Source organism: Trichechus manatus, unplaced genomic scaffold (assembly GCF_000243295.1).
Source record: "Trichechus manatus latirostris isolate Lorelei unplaced genomic scaffold, TriManLat1.0 scaffold00057, whole genome shotgun sequence".
Taxonomy (NCBI): Eukaryota; Metazoa; Chordata; class Mammalia; order Sirenia; family Trichechidae; genus Trichechus; species Trichechus manatus.
This window is the reverse complement of record NW_004443993.1, coordinates 2,489,254-2,501,037: the sequence shown is the minus strand read 5'-3', so window position 1 is coordinate 2,501,037 and position 11,784 is coordinate 2,489,254. Positions and strand designations below refer to the sequence as shown.

The 11,784-nt window shown below is 39.3% G+C and overlaps 2 protein-coding genes across 2 annotated transcripts in view; one reads left to right on the top strand and one right to left on the bottom strand.

Moving 5' to 3' along the window:
- LOC101344790 (zinc finger protein 420) overlaps window positions 1-11,784 on the bottom strand; it is a 347,019-nt gene that overhangs the window by 222,952 nt on the left and 112,283 nt on the right. The window lies entirely within an intron of this gene.
- The window catches only part of LOC101345291 (zinc finger protein 14-like), a 42,035-nt gene that overhangs the window by 22,204 nt on the left and 8,047 nt on the right, over window positions 1-11,784 (top strand). Inside the window, exon 3 of the mRNA XM_023733214.1 lies at window positions 8,871-8,997. Within this exon, the coding sequence (XP_023588982.1) occupies window positions 8,871-8,997 (127 nt within the window). The remainder of the gene's footprint in view (window positions 1-8,870; window positions 8,998-11,784) is intronic.

Here is an 11,784-nt window from a genome sequence, read left to right as displayed (position 1 = left end):
CTCCATTTGGTGCTTGGCTGAGTTCTTTATCTCTTCATTTGATGTTCTAGGGTTTCAGGATTGTTGCATTCTCTGTTTGGCTTAGTTTTTCAGATCTTTGCTGTGGAGGGACGGCGTGGTGCTTCTGCCTAGAGTGCCATCTTGCCAGAACCTTCTCTATAGTGCATCTTTTTGTTGAGATATTTTGGTCAAACATTTTCAGCAAATCAGCAAAGTAAAAATTTATCTGCAGATGACAAAACTTAATATGGCCATGATTAACTTATAAAAATAATACTCTTACAGTGAAAGACCTGATAGAAAATAATTACAAGCATAACATAAAAATCGAATACAATCAGTTAAAAAAAAACTTTAGATAAAAATATTTCTAAATATCACCATTAACTATTTTTAAAGTGCTTCACATATAATACATAACAATCTTGAGGCATAATATCATATAGTCAGGCTATACCAAGAATATACCAAGTATCAAGTGTCTAGATACCTGAATAGTAATAAAACAAACTTCGTAGGTAAATGATGTGAATTCCCCCAATCAAACCACTGGCTTTGATAAAATTGTGACTGAGTTAGCAATTAAGAAATAATAAGGGCAGCAGAGCCAACATGGTGCTATAGACAGAAGCACCATGCCATCCCTCCACAGAAAAGACCCACAAAACTAAGTAAAACAGAGACAAACGTCAATCCTGAAACCCTAAGCGTCAAATGAAAAGATAAAGAACTCTGTCAAGCACCAAATGGAATAAGAAACTGACAGAGAGCGAGGAGAGATCCATGCGGAGGTCCCCTATCAGCTAACACAGCACAGATTTGCCATCTTGGAGTCCTGTCGGAGATTGGCAGACAGGAAGTACAGGAAAGTAGCTTCACAGAGCTCCTAGCAGAAGACAGAGCACTTCGTAACCAGCAATATATGCTTTCCCATCCCCCATCCTTCTGCCTGCTCGACCTCTGCCACTTCATAGCTGGCTGCGGTAGCTCAGCCAGCCTGGAAGTGCAGGGTCCCTGCCACTTGGATTCGCCCTGCCCACATCAGAGATCCTCGGACAGAGAGTATGGGAAAGCAGCTTCACAGACCTCCCAGCAGGAGACAGAACAACTGGTAACCAGTGACTACCTTTTCCCAACCCCTACCCTTCTTCACCCCCACTTGGCTCCTCTGCTTCCTGTGGCCACAGTCTTTTGGCCAGGAGGGCTGACTTCAGGCCTGTGCCACTTGGATTTGACCCTCCCATGCTGGCAGGCTCCCTGAGTGCCATTTATATGTTGCTGGTGTTGCTTTTTTCTGCTTCTTTTGATTTATTTCGTATCTCTCACCACCTCCTCTTCCTTTCTCTCAAACACCTTACTCTGTGCCATCTTCGCTTCTTCTTGAAAGGCTGTGAAGTGCCGCTCAACTGTAGACCTGCTTCCTGGCCTGCACTGCCACGCTGGTGGGGTCCCCAGAGTTTTTTTCTTGTTTGTTTTGATTTGTTCTGTTTCGCTTTATTTTCTTTTCTTGGCTTTGGAGCCCCTTCTAGCCGGACTATACTGTGCAGCTTGGGAGTTACTCAACCAGTCTGTGCAGCCACACAGTGGGATCCCTGGGGGCATTTCTTTTTTTTTTTTTTCTTTTCTTTTCTCTTTTATCCTTTTTGTCTTTCTTCATTTCTCAGTTTTTCATCTCTACTTACTTTCTCTTCATGTCTCCTGAATACCTAGCACTGTGTGATATCTCTACCCTTTCTAGCCAGGCTATACTTTGCAATCCGGGAGCCACTTCCCCGGTCTTCATAGACGCACTGGTGGGATCCCTGGGGGCTTTGATTTTCTTTCTTTTTTTCCCCCCCCTAATTTTTATTTGTTTTATTTTTCCCTTTTTGTTTTTCTCCATTTCTCGGTTTCTCATCTCCACTCTGATGGCAAGTTCCCTTAGCACTTTTTTTTTTTTTTTTGGTTCTTGTTTCTCCTTCCTTCTGTCCTCTTTCCTATACACATCTTAGCTCCACACATCCCAGTCGCCCCCTTCCTGCCTACCTGCACCATGCACTGAACATCACACGCCCAAGCAGCACAGGCGCAGGCTACTGGAACCTGCCCAGCACTTATTCCCAGCCCACCCTGTCGGCCTTAGTACGTGCCACAAACAACCCATCCCGGCAACTTCCCTTCAGCTGGACTTGCCCTGCTGCACCATAGCTGAGCGACTGTCCCTGCCCATTGGCAAGGAGGTGAAAAGTATCATACCCACAGATGAGCAAACAATGCACAGCCCTCCTGCTCAGACTTCACCAAATAAAAAAAGCAAGAGTAAACAAATTTCAACAATCAGTAAATGAAGTAACTACTGAATGTCCCAAAGACAGCAGACAATATCAAAAACTTAAAAAAAGGACAGGATGGTTCTAGTAGACGTCCAAAATAAAACACCAGATGACTTGCCAGTAGAAGGAAAGGCACTAGAACTACCTGATAGGGAATTCAAATCTCTAATATTCAGAGCAATCCAAGAGTTAAAGCAAAAAGTAGACAAAAATGCAGGAAAAAGACAAATTCATGGAAAAGGCGGACAAATTCATGGAAAATACAGACAAAAAAATGGAAGAATTCAGGAAAATAATACAGGAACACAATGCCAAAATAAATACACAGCTAGAAATCATACAAAAACAACAATTAGAAATCAAAAAAATAAACACCAAGATTTCAGAAATGGACAATGTCATAGAAGGGCTGAGGAGCAGGTTTGAAATGATGGAAGACAGGATCAGCAAAATTGAAGACAAACACTTGGATACAACTCTAAGAAAAAATCAGAAAAAAGAATGAAGAAAAATGAAGAGACCCTGAGAGTTATGTGGGATACAATCAAAAGCAAAAATTTTCGAGTGATCAGAGTTCCAGAACAGGGGAAGAAAACAAAACACAGAGAGGATCATTGAAGAACTGCTGACAGAAAACTTCCCCAGTATCATGAAAGATGAAAAGTTGACCATCCAAGAAGCTCAACAAACCCCATATAGGTTAGACCCCAAAAGAAAATCACCAAGTCATATCATAATCACACTTGCTAAAACCAAAGACAGACAAAGAATCGTTAGAGCAGCTCAAGAAAAATGAAAAGTCACTCACAGAGGAGAAACAATAAGACAGCTCTGATTATTTGCCAGAAACCATGCAGGCAAGAAGGCAATGGGATGGCATATATAAAACCTTGAAAGAAAAAAAAAATTGCCAGCCAAGAATAATATATCCTGCAAAACCCTTGTTCAAATATGATGGTGAAGTTAGGACATTTCCAGATAAACAGAAGTTAAGGGACTATCTGAAAACCAAACCAAACTTACAATTATTAAAAGGAGTCCTTCAGTCTGAGAACAAACAACATCAGATCGCAGCCTGAATCTAGGATGCAAGATCATACCAGCCAGATACCAACCTAGGAAATGAACTCTCAAGGACTATCCAAAACCAAAAGAATTACAACAGGGAACCAGAGAGGTTAATCTGTAAATGACAACAACATCAGAACAATAAAAGAGGGAATAAACCTTCTCCACTAGGAGGTAAGTATAGAACCTTAATGGAGAGGAAGGCAAGGTGATACCAAGTAATAATAGACTGGTTCAAACCTAGGAAGATAAGGGTAAATTTCAAGGTAACCACAAAGTTAACAAACCTACTCATCAGAATAAAGAAGAACATCTTAAAGTCTCAGTAAAAACAAAATCTACAAAAACAAAACTGAAAAAATGTCCAACAAACAAAAGGAGTTCAGCACAGGAGGGTAAGAGGAACAAAGAAAATAAATTAACCCTTCAATTCAGAAATCAAAGAAAATTATGTAATTTTAACAGCAAGAAACCCAATTGTTTGTTTTATATTTTATTTAACGTTAAAGCTCTTAAATCCTCATAAATTAAACCATTAAACTTTAGTCAGATAAAACTTTTAACCATATCAAATAAATTTCTTTTTAGTAACTTCTTAAATGTTGTCTTTGTTGCATACCTCTTATAGCATCTCTTTAAATGGCAAAAATGAACTCACTCATTAGGAAACCCAAATATACACATATATATATCCTTTCTCTTGTGGCATAAAAACTAAAAGTATATAAGCTTAAATTATGACAAATATCTATTAATTTAACGTCAATAAGTTACCTAAAAGGTCTTAGAAATTATTTTAAGCCTGTATATCATAAAACATAACTGTTGTTGAAAGAAAGTCTGTTTAAACATTCTATGTTTTCAGTCAACTTTTACTATTTCCCATATTTTCCCAATCTAATTTTAGCCCTTAAAGATTTTATCAACTGGCTTTGGAAATCACAAAATCTCTGCTCAGCTGACCAGCTCATTCATATGGATATAACCTTAAAGTGTCTGGCTTGGGTTGGAAACATATTCCGAGGCCATTTCAGGCGTGTCTCATTGTGATTTATATATATAGAGAGAGAGCTTCATAATTTTCCCCTGCAACAGAGAAAACTTGTTTATAGTTCTTTTATGATTGGGATCTACTCAATTTCTGATAACTATAGTAAAGCAGCAGTTTTTCTTTTTGTCTTAAAAGGGTCTCCACCTAGTTGGAAAGGGTCTTTCAAAAAGCTTCCCTAGAGCTGTATGACCTTGGAGACTGGTGGCTGGGGTACACTGATGTTGTCCCACTCTATTTTTTGACTTACGGTAGAAGACAAAATTAGGTCATTCTGATTCATTTACATATGTTTAAATTGATCTAGGCAGTTTGAAAGGCTATCTACCCAGTAAATACCAAAGCTCTTTAGCAGTTTTGTAAATGAATCCATCAGTTCTTGGCTAGTGAGATTGGGGGCTGGAGGATTCATCCCAGTTCATTTACATACGTTTAAATTGATCTAGGCATTTTGAAAGGCAAAAGATAACTAATTTTTCTTTTATTATTCTCTTGGAAAGCAGTTTTGCTTTCTCTATCACAACCTTATATCCACCCAGTAAATACCAAAGGCCTTTAGCAATTTTTTTCTAGGCTTACATCCTTTTTCATACTCTGGAACTGTTTTAAGACAAAATTATCCTTTTTTTTTTTTTTCAAATATAATACATTTCATATAGTATCTAGCTTAAGCTACTTAGAAAGCCTTTGCTTTTATGATTGACTTAAACATAAACTTTTTCAATGTAGCTACTAAAAATCTAAATCATAAGACAGACACAGGACAGTTTTTCTTGGATGAGGAAAGAATTGAGGTTCTAAGACAGCCTTTCAAAAAAAACAGCAGTTCTCAGCCATAGCCTCCAACCTGATACAAGACAGAAACTTAGACACAACACTCTAGACCAGAAGCAAGCTCTCAGAACAAAAGGAGAAAGAAAGATCACATAAACTCACCAAACAATAGCACACAAAACAAGGATATGGGGATTCTAGTTTTTAAAAGTGTATATAGCAATTTTTGGTACAATTAACTCAATTCAATGGAAATAACAGGTTTTAGATAAAACTTATTAACTTGCCAGAGCATCAGGTGGAGGAATATTACTGTGATTCTTTATTGAGAAATTATATCATGAAATAGGTATGGAGCTACCACTTCTCCCTGCAAATTTGCAAAATAGAACACTGTTTTCCAGATTTTCTCTGAGCCACAAAGAGAAACCTAACGAGGAACGCCTCAGTGTTTGGACAGTGTTTCACTTAGACCAATGTGTACCTTCATTGCTCGCCAGAAATGTTACCGGGTGGAAACCCCAGGTTCTTACTCGGCATGACTCGTATTGGCCAATAAACAAGAGACCGAGGTGGGAGAACAGGAAAGGCACCTTTATTTCGTTGTACAAGGAAATGGAGTCAGTCGGAGCTACTGCTGCCAAGACTGCTCACCAAGGGCAGGCAGGTTACTTTTAAAGGGGTTTATAAGTAGGGAGTTCATACAAGTCACGTCAGCAACATTCTTAATCATACTAAGCAGGCACAATGGGGTTTACATATACCCTGCAAGCAAAAGCAGGATTCAAATGCAAAGCTGGAAGTGGGGGGCAGTAAAGGAAATGATTTTTCAATACAACACTGTAGGGGAAGAAGCCGGGTAAAGAATACAGCACTGTGGGGGCTCTGTCTCAAGGTCATTTAGACTCTCGTTAAAACTCACATTGATTAAAGATCTGTTGAAATCGTTTTCTTTGAGGGCATCCCTTTTTAAGAACAGAATGCTTTGGGTATATTTCAAAATGGCTACTTTTCCCTCTCCTTACTGGAAGCATGAGGGGATTTTTCTGCAGTCATCACAGTGAGAACCTGATAGAGCTCCTGGAGCTAAAACTCAGATAAGTTGGGGGGCCTCCCTATGACTGGGCTCTTTGGTACTTTTAACTCTCAAACATAACTAGTGTGAGTCTCGTGCTATTAGTTCAGTTTAAGTTTTTCTACCCCAGTACTGGTTTCAGCAGCAGCTTCTCCTGCAGGGCTTTTGCTTCTGTAAAATGTCATTCTCTGTATTTGTCTGTCTGTGTTTCCAGTTTTGGGGAAAGCAGTTTACCCTGTGACTTCAGTTCTCTGATGGATCTGAGAAGAGTTTTTTAGTTTGTTTAGATTTTCTCTTGTAGTGAGGACAGGAGTAATGACTTGCAAGCTCCATGCTAAAGCATAAATGTATTCTTTTTCTATCATTAATATGTATTTTCGTGTTTCTCTGTTTATGCTCTTTATGCTGCTTTTAATTTTCCAGTGTCCCAATTTATGTTTAGCCTATTGCTAACAAGCTTTTCTTCTTCTCTTGGAGTAATCAGTGTTTCTGCCCTCTCCTGGGCTTGCAAGTCGCTGGAGCCCTTTGGATCCTGTGCCTCTAAATTGGGACTTGTTGAAGTTGATGAGCATTTGAAATCTATGTTGTTTATTTACTGTCCATACCCGTAGAGTTTATGATCTATGAGCATTCATATATCTCTGTTTTCTTCACTGCTGTATGTGCTGTGGCCACATGAAGTAGGCTCTGTGTAAATTTTACCTAAATTAATTTTATTAAATGAAGGAGCCCAGAGGTAAGGGCCTTAAGGCAAGCATTATGCTGAGACACAGGACTTTGCTTGGAGGAATATCTCAATGTTGTCTGAATTGAGTAGGATATTTCCTTTTTCTAGTTGCCATAGTACCTAGTCAGGTACTAGGTCATTTATGTTGTTATTGTAGAATAACAGCCAGAATATCAATAAAAGTCTTTGCATGTGAACAGAAATGGAGTTGTGAGGAATTTAGGCTTCAAATACAGATCAACCTGCATTCTGACCCTGGCTCATCCAAATTCTAATTGGGCAACATTGAGCATATGATTCATTGATTATCTCTTAAATTTCCTCAGCTGTGAGCCTGTTTCAAATAATGTGTGTTTAATACAGTTATTATAAATGGTGTATAATGCTTTTTCCAAAACCTTTCCCATATTGTAGTTGATCAACAAATGGAACATTTTATCATTAATATGTATTGTAGCAATGTGTGTTAGGATTTTTGATGACTTTGAAATACATAACCTGGCTTCCTGCAATGGAGGAGACTTGGATTTTGCCTGAGGATAGAAGCTTGTTGTGACACCATCATACCAGAAACGATTAGAGACGACGTAGGCAGCTCACTTCACCCACTGCCCTGACATGAGGAGACTTCCTATTCTGTAGCTGCTCTGCTCTTCAGTCCAATTTTAGCATCAGAAGTTTGATATAGCAGCCTTTTGTCACCTCACCTCATGTAGGAGCCAATCCGTTGAATCTGTTTCTCAGAGTCTAATCTTTAGTGGGACCCTACAGCCCACGCAGTTCCAGACATTAGAGTTCAAGTAGTCATATGCTCATGCATCTTTTAGGGGCTGGCGATGTGAGAAAATTTTGAAGTACAACCTCCACAGGGTTGGTTTGTAAGTTTCTTAGGATTCTTGGGCAAATTAACTGCTAATCCCTCTGCATTTTAATTAACTTCCTTACAAACTTGGAATCTTAATCTCTTCTTAATGGTCAGCAAACACAAGGACATGCTATTATGGCCTTTGCAGAAATATGGATTTTTGTCATCTTAAATATTAGAGCATGTTTGTCTGGGTTTCTGGGTGTAAGTTTGTTCAGTGGAGAGATCACTAATATTAGCTCAAAAGTTTGAGAATTGTGCAGAGATCTAGATTCTCGTGTTCTCTGTCTCTCACTTGAGCTCTGTTAACTTTTCAATCCCCTTGCCTGTCTCAGTGAGTCAGAAAGGATGATAGTGCAACTATTGAGTTATTTGAAAAATTGATAACAGACATGTAAAAATATATAATTCTTACAATATCCGGTTTTTGGCAGGTGGTCCTGTCACCTCCTGTTGACCTGGTTGTTTGTGCAGGCCCGCAGCCCTCTCATGGTTGGTGAGGAACACAAGGAAAAACTACCAGTCCCTCAGTGTTTCCTAGTTATTAAGATCTCATCCTGCTTCATGTTTCATTGAGTGTTATGGTGGGTCTTATGGAAGGAGGTAAAATTGTGTTTTTTTTTTTTCACAAAGAAATGATCTGAACGTGGAAATAGGTCCTTTATTTTGTAAAGGATTTCTCTCCCTTCTGCTTTGTGTTCTGTCTGTTCTGGACCATAAATATAGAGGACTGAGGCAGAAATAGGTATCAAAGTATGTAGACATAAGTTTAGTGTGTTAGAAATATTGTTAAATCTGTGAGATATGATGCCAAGAGTCAGGGTTTAAATGTAAACGGCAAAGGGAAGAGGCCGATGGCTAAACTCTAGAGCAGAACACAGAAACTTGTGCGACCCTTCTATGAATTTCTCCATTCCCCTGCACTGACAGCCTTACCCGGTCTTTTGCGCACATTGAGGAAGATGATACCTTGCTGATCGAGAATATGTGGCCTGTTTTAGGAATCAGTGATATTTGAGGATGTGGCTGTGGACTTTACACGGGAAGAGTGGGCTTTGCTGAATTTTGCTGAGAGAAAACTCTACAGGGATGTGATGATGGAAACCTTCAGGAACCTAGCCTCAGTTGGTAAGAAGGACTTCAATTTTCTTCTTTTTGTTAGTGAATGAATATATTGTACTCATCAGCCTTGTTTCAAGGTTTCGGTTGAAGAATGGGAATACATTGCAACACATGACATTCACTTCTCTCATGGAACTTAGTCTCTAAAGTCCACCGAAATAAAAAATCTGCATATTAAACTGAGTTTGTATTTCTCTTCTGGTTAAAATCCTTGAGGGTCTTTAAGTGTTACAAGTGTGTGCATTGGTTTCGTGGGTCACTTTGGACACAGGGAGATTTGTGAATTGATCCCTCGTTAGAGTTTTATGGTATTACAAATTTGACATGATTATTTTGCTGCAAATAAATTCATACCAGTCCGTCTTTAGAAACTCTGGACATCAACGTACTGGCCCAGTGTCAGGGAAACGTTGCTCTCCACTGTCTTCTCTCATGATCTTCCTTGACCCATGAACATCATGTGAGCCATACCCATTTGTTCTCCAAAGGGAAAAAATCTAAGGAGAGTGGAGTTAGAACTTATCCAGAGCTATAGGGTCGCTACGAACTGGACTCGTCTTGACAGCAAAGGGTTTTTTTTTTTTTTTTTAAATGGTGTCAGGACACAATTGAAAGACAAGAATCCTTTCAAGGACAAGCCCTGCATAGAGAGAATTACATTTGAATAAATCATTTGAAAAAGTCTCTTGGTTTGAGGAGGCTTCCACATATACTTAAGTTCCTTTTTTTTAGTTTCCATCAGTCCTGTCACGCCTTCTACATTCATGGAAAAGATCTTCCCCATTTCTCTTTTTATTATTTTTTTTTTACTTTTTCCCATACAAAAATTTATACATACAATTGTTATGTGACTCTAATTGCTCTCCCCATACTGTGACAGCACACTCCTCCTTTCCACCCGTAATTCCCTGTGTCCATTCAACCAGCTCCTAACCCTCTCTGCCTTCCCATCTTACCTCCAGACAGAAGCTGCCCCTTTAGTCTCTTCTATCTACTTGAGCTAAGAAGCACACTCCTCACGAGTATCACTTTATGTTCTGCAGTCCAGTCCAATCCCTGTCTGAAGACGTGGCCTTGGAAATTGTTCTAGTTCTGGGCTGATACAGAATCCAGGGACCATGCTTTCCAGGGTTCCTCCAGTCTCAGTCAGACCATTAAGTCTGGTCTTCTTACTAGAAATTGTGTTCTGCACCCCACCTTTCTCCTGCTCTATCCGGGACTCTCTGTTGTGTTCCCTGTCAGGGCGGTCATTGATGGTAGCTGGGCACCATCTAGTTCTTCTGATCTCAAGCTGATGAAGACTCTGGTTTATGTAGCCCTTTCTCTCTCTTGGACTAATGCTTTCCTTGTGTCTTTGGTGTTCTTCATTCTCCTTTACTCCAGGTGGTTGGGACCAATTGATGCATCTTAGATGGCCACTTGCTAGCTTTTAAGACCCCAGATGTCACTCAGCAAAGTAGGATGCAGAACATTTTCTTAAATAGCTTTGTTAAGCCAGTTGACCTAGATGTCCCCTGAAAGCATGGTCCCCAGACCCCTACCCCTGCTACTCTGTCCCTCAAAGGGTTTGATTGTATTCAGGAAACTTCTTAGCTTTGGTTTAGTCCATCTGTGCTGACTTCCCCTGTAGTGTGTGCTGTCCTTCCCTTCACCTCAGATAATTCTTATTTACTATTTACTTAGTAAATAACCCTCACCCTCCCTCCCCGCACTCGTAACCATCAAAGAATGTTTTCTTCTGTGTTTAAACCTTTTCTCGAGTTCTTATAATAGTGTTCTTATACAATATTTGCCCTTCTGTGACTGACTGAATTCACTCAGCATAATGCCCTCCAGCTTCCCCCATGTTATGTTTCATGGCTTCATCATTGTTCTTTATCATCACATAGTATTCCATTGTGTGGATATACCATAATTTGTTTATCCATTCATCTGTTGATGGGCACCTAGGTTGTTTCCATCATTTTGCTATTGTGAACAGTGCTGCAGTGAACATGGGTGTTCATATATCTATTCATGTGACGTCTCTTATTTCTCTAGGATATATTCCATGGAGCAGTATAGCTTGATTGTATGGTACTTCTATTTCTAGCTTTTTAAGGAGGCGCCAAATGGATTTCCAAAGTGGTTGTACCATTTTACATTCCCACCAGCAGTGTATAAGTGTACCAGTCTCTCCACAACCTCTCCAGCATTTATTATTTTGTGTTTTTTGGATTAATGCTTGCCTTCTTGGGGTGAGATGATATCTCATTGTAGTTTTGATCTGCATTTCTCTAATGGCTAATGATCGTGAGCATTTCTTCATGTTTCTGTTAGCCACCTGAATATCTTCTTTGCAAAGTGCCTGTTCATTTCCTTTGCCCATTTCTTAATTGGGTTATTTGTCTTTTTGTTGTTGAGGTTTTGCAGTATCTTGTAGATTTTAGAGATTAGACACTGATCGGATTTGTCATAGCCAAAATTGTTTTCCCAGTCTGTAGGTTATCTTTTTACTCTTTTGCCAAAGTGTTTTGATGAGTGTGTTTGATTTTTAGGAGTTCCCATTTATCTAGTCTCTCTTCTGGTGCTTGTGCATACTTGCTTATGGTTCATATCGTGTATATACCACATATTAGGGCTCCTAGCATAGTCTCTGTTTTTTCATCCATGATCTTTATTGGTTTTGATTTTATGTTTACGTATTTGATCCATTTTAAGTTAGTTTTTGTGCATGGTGTGAGGTATGGGTCTTGTTTCAGTTTTTTGCAGATGGATATCCAGTTATGCCAGCACCATTTGTTAAAGAGACTG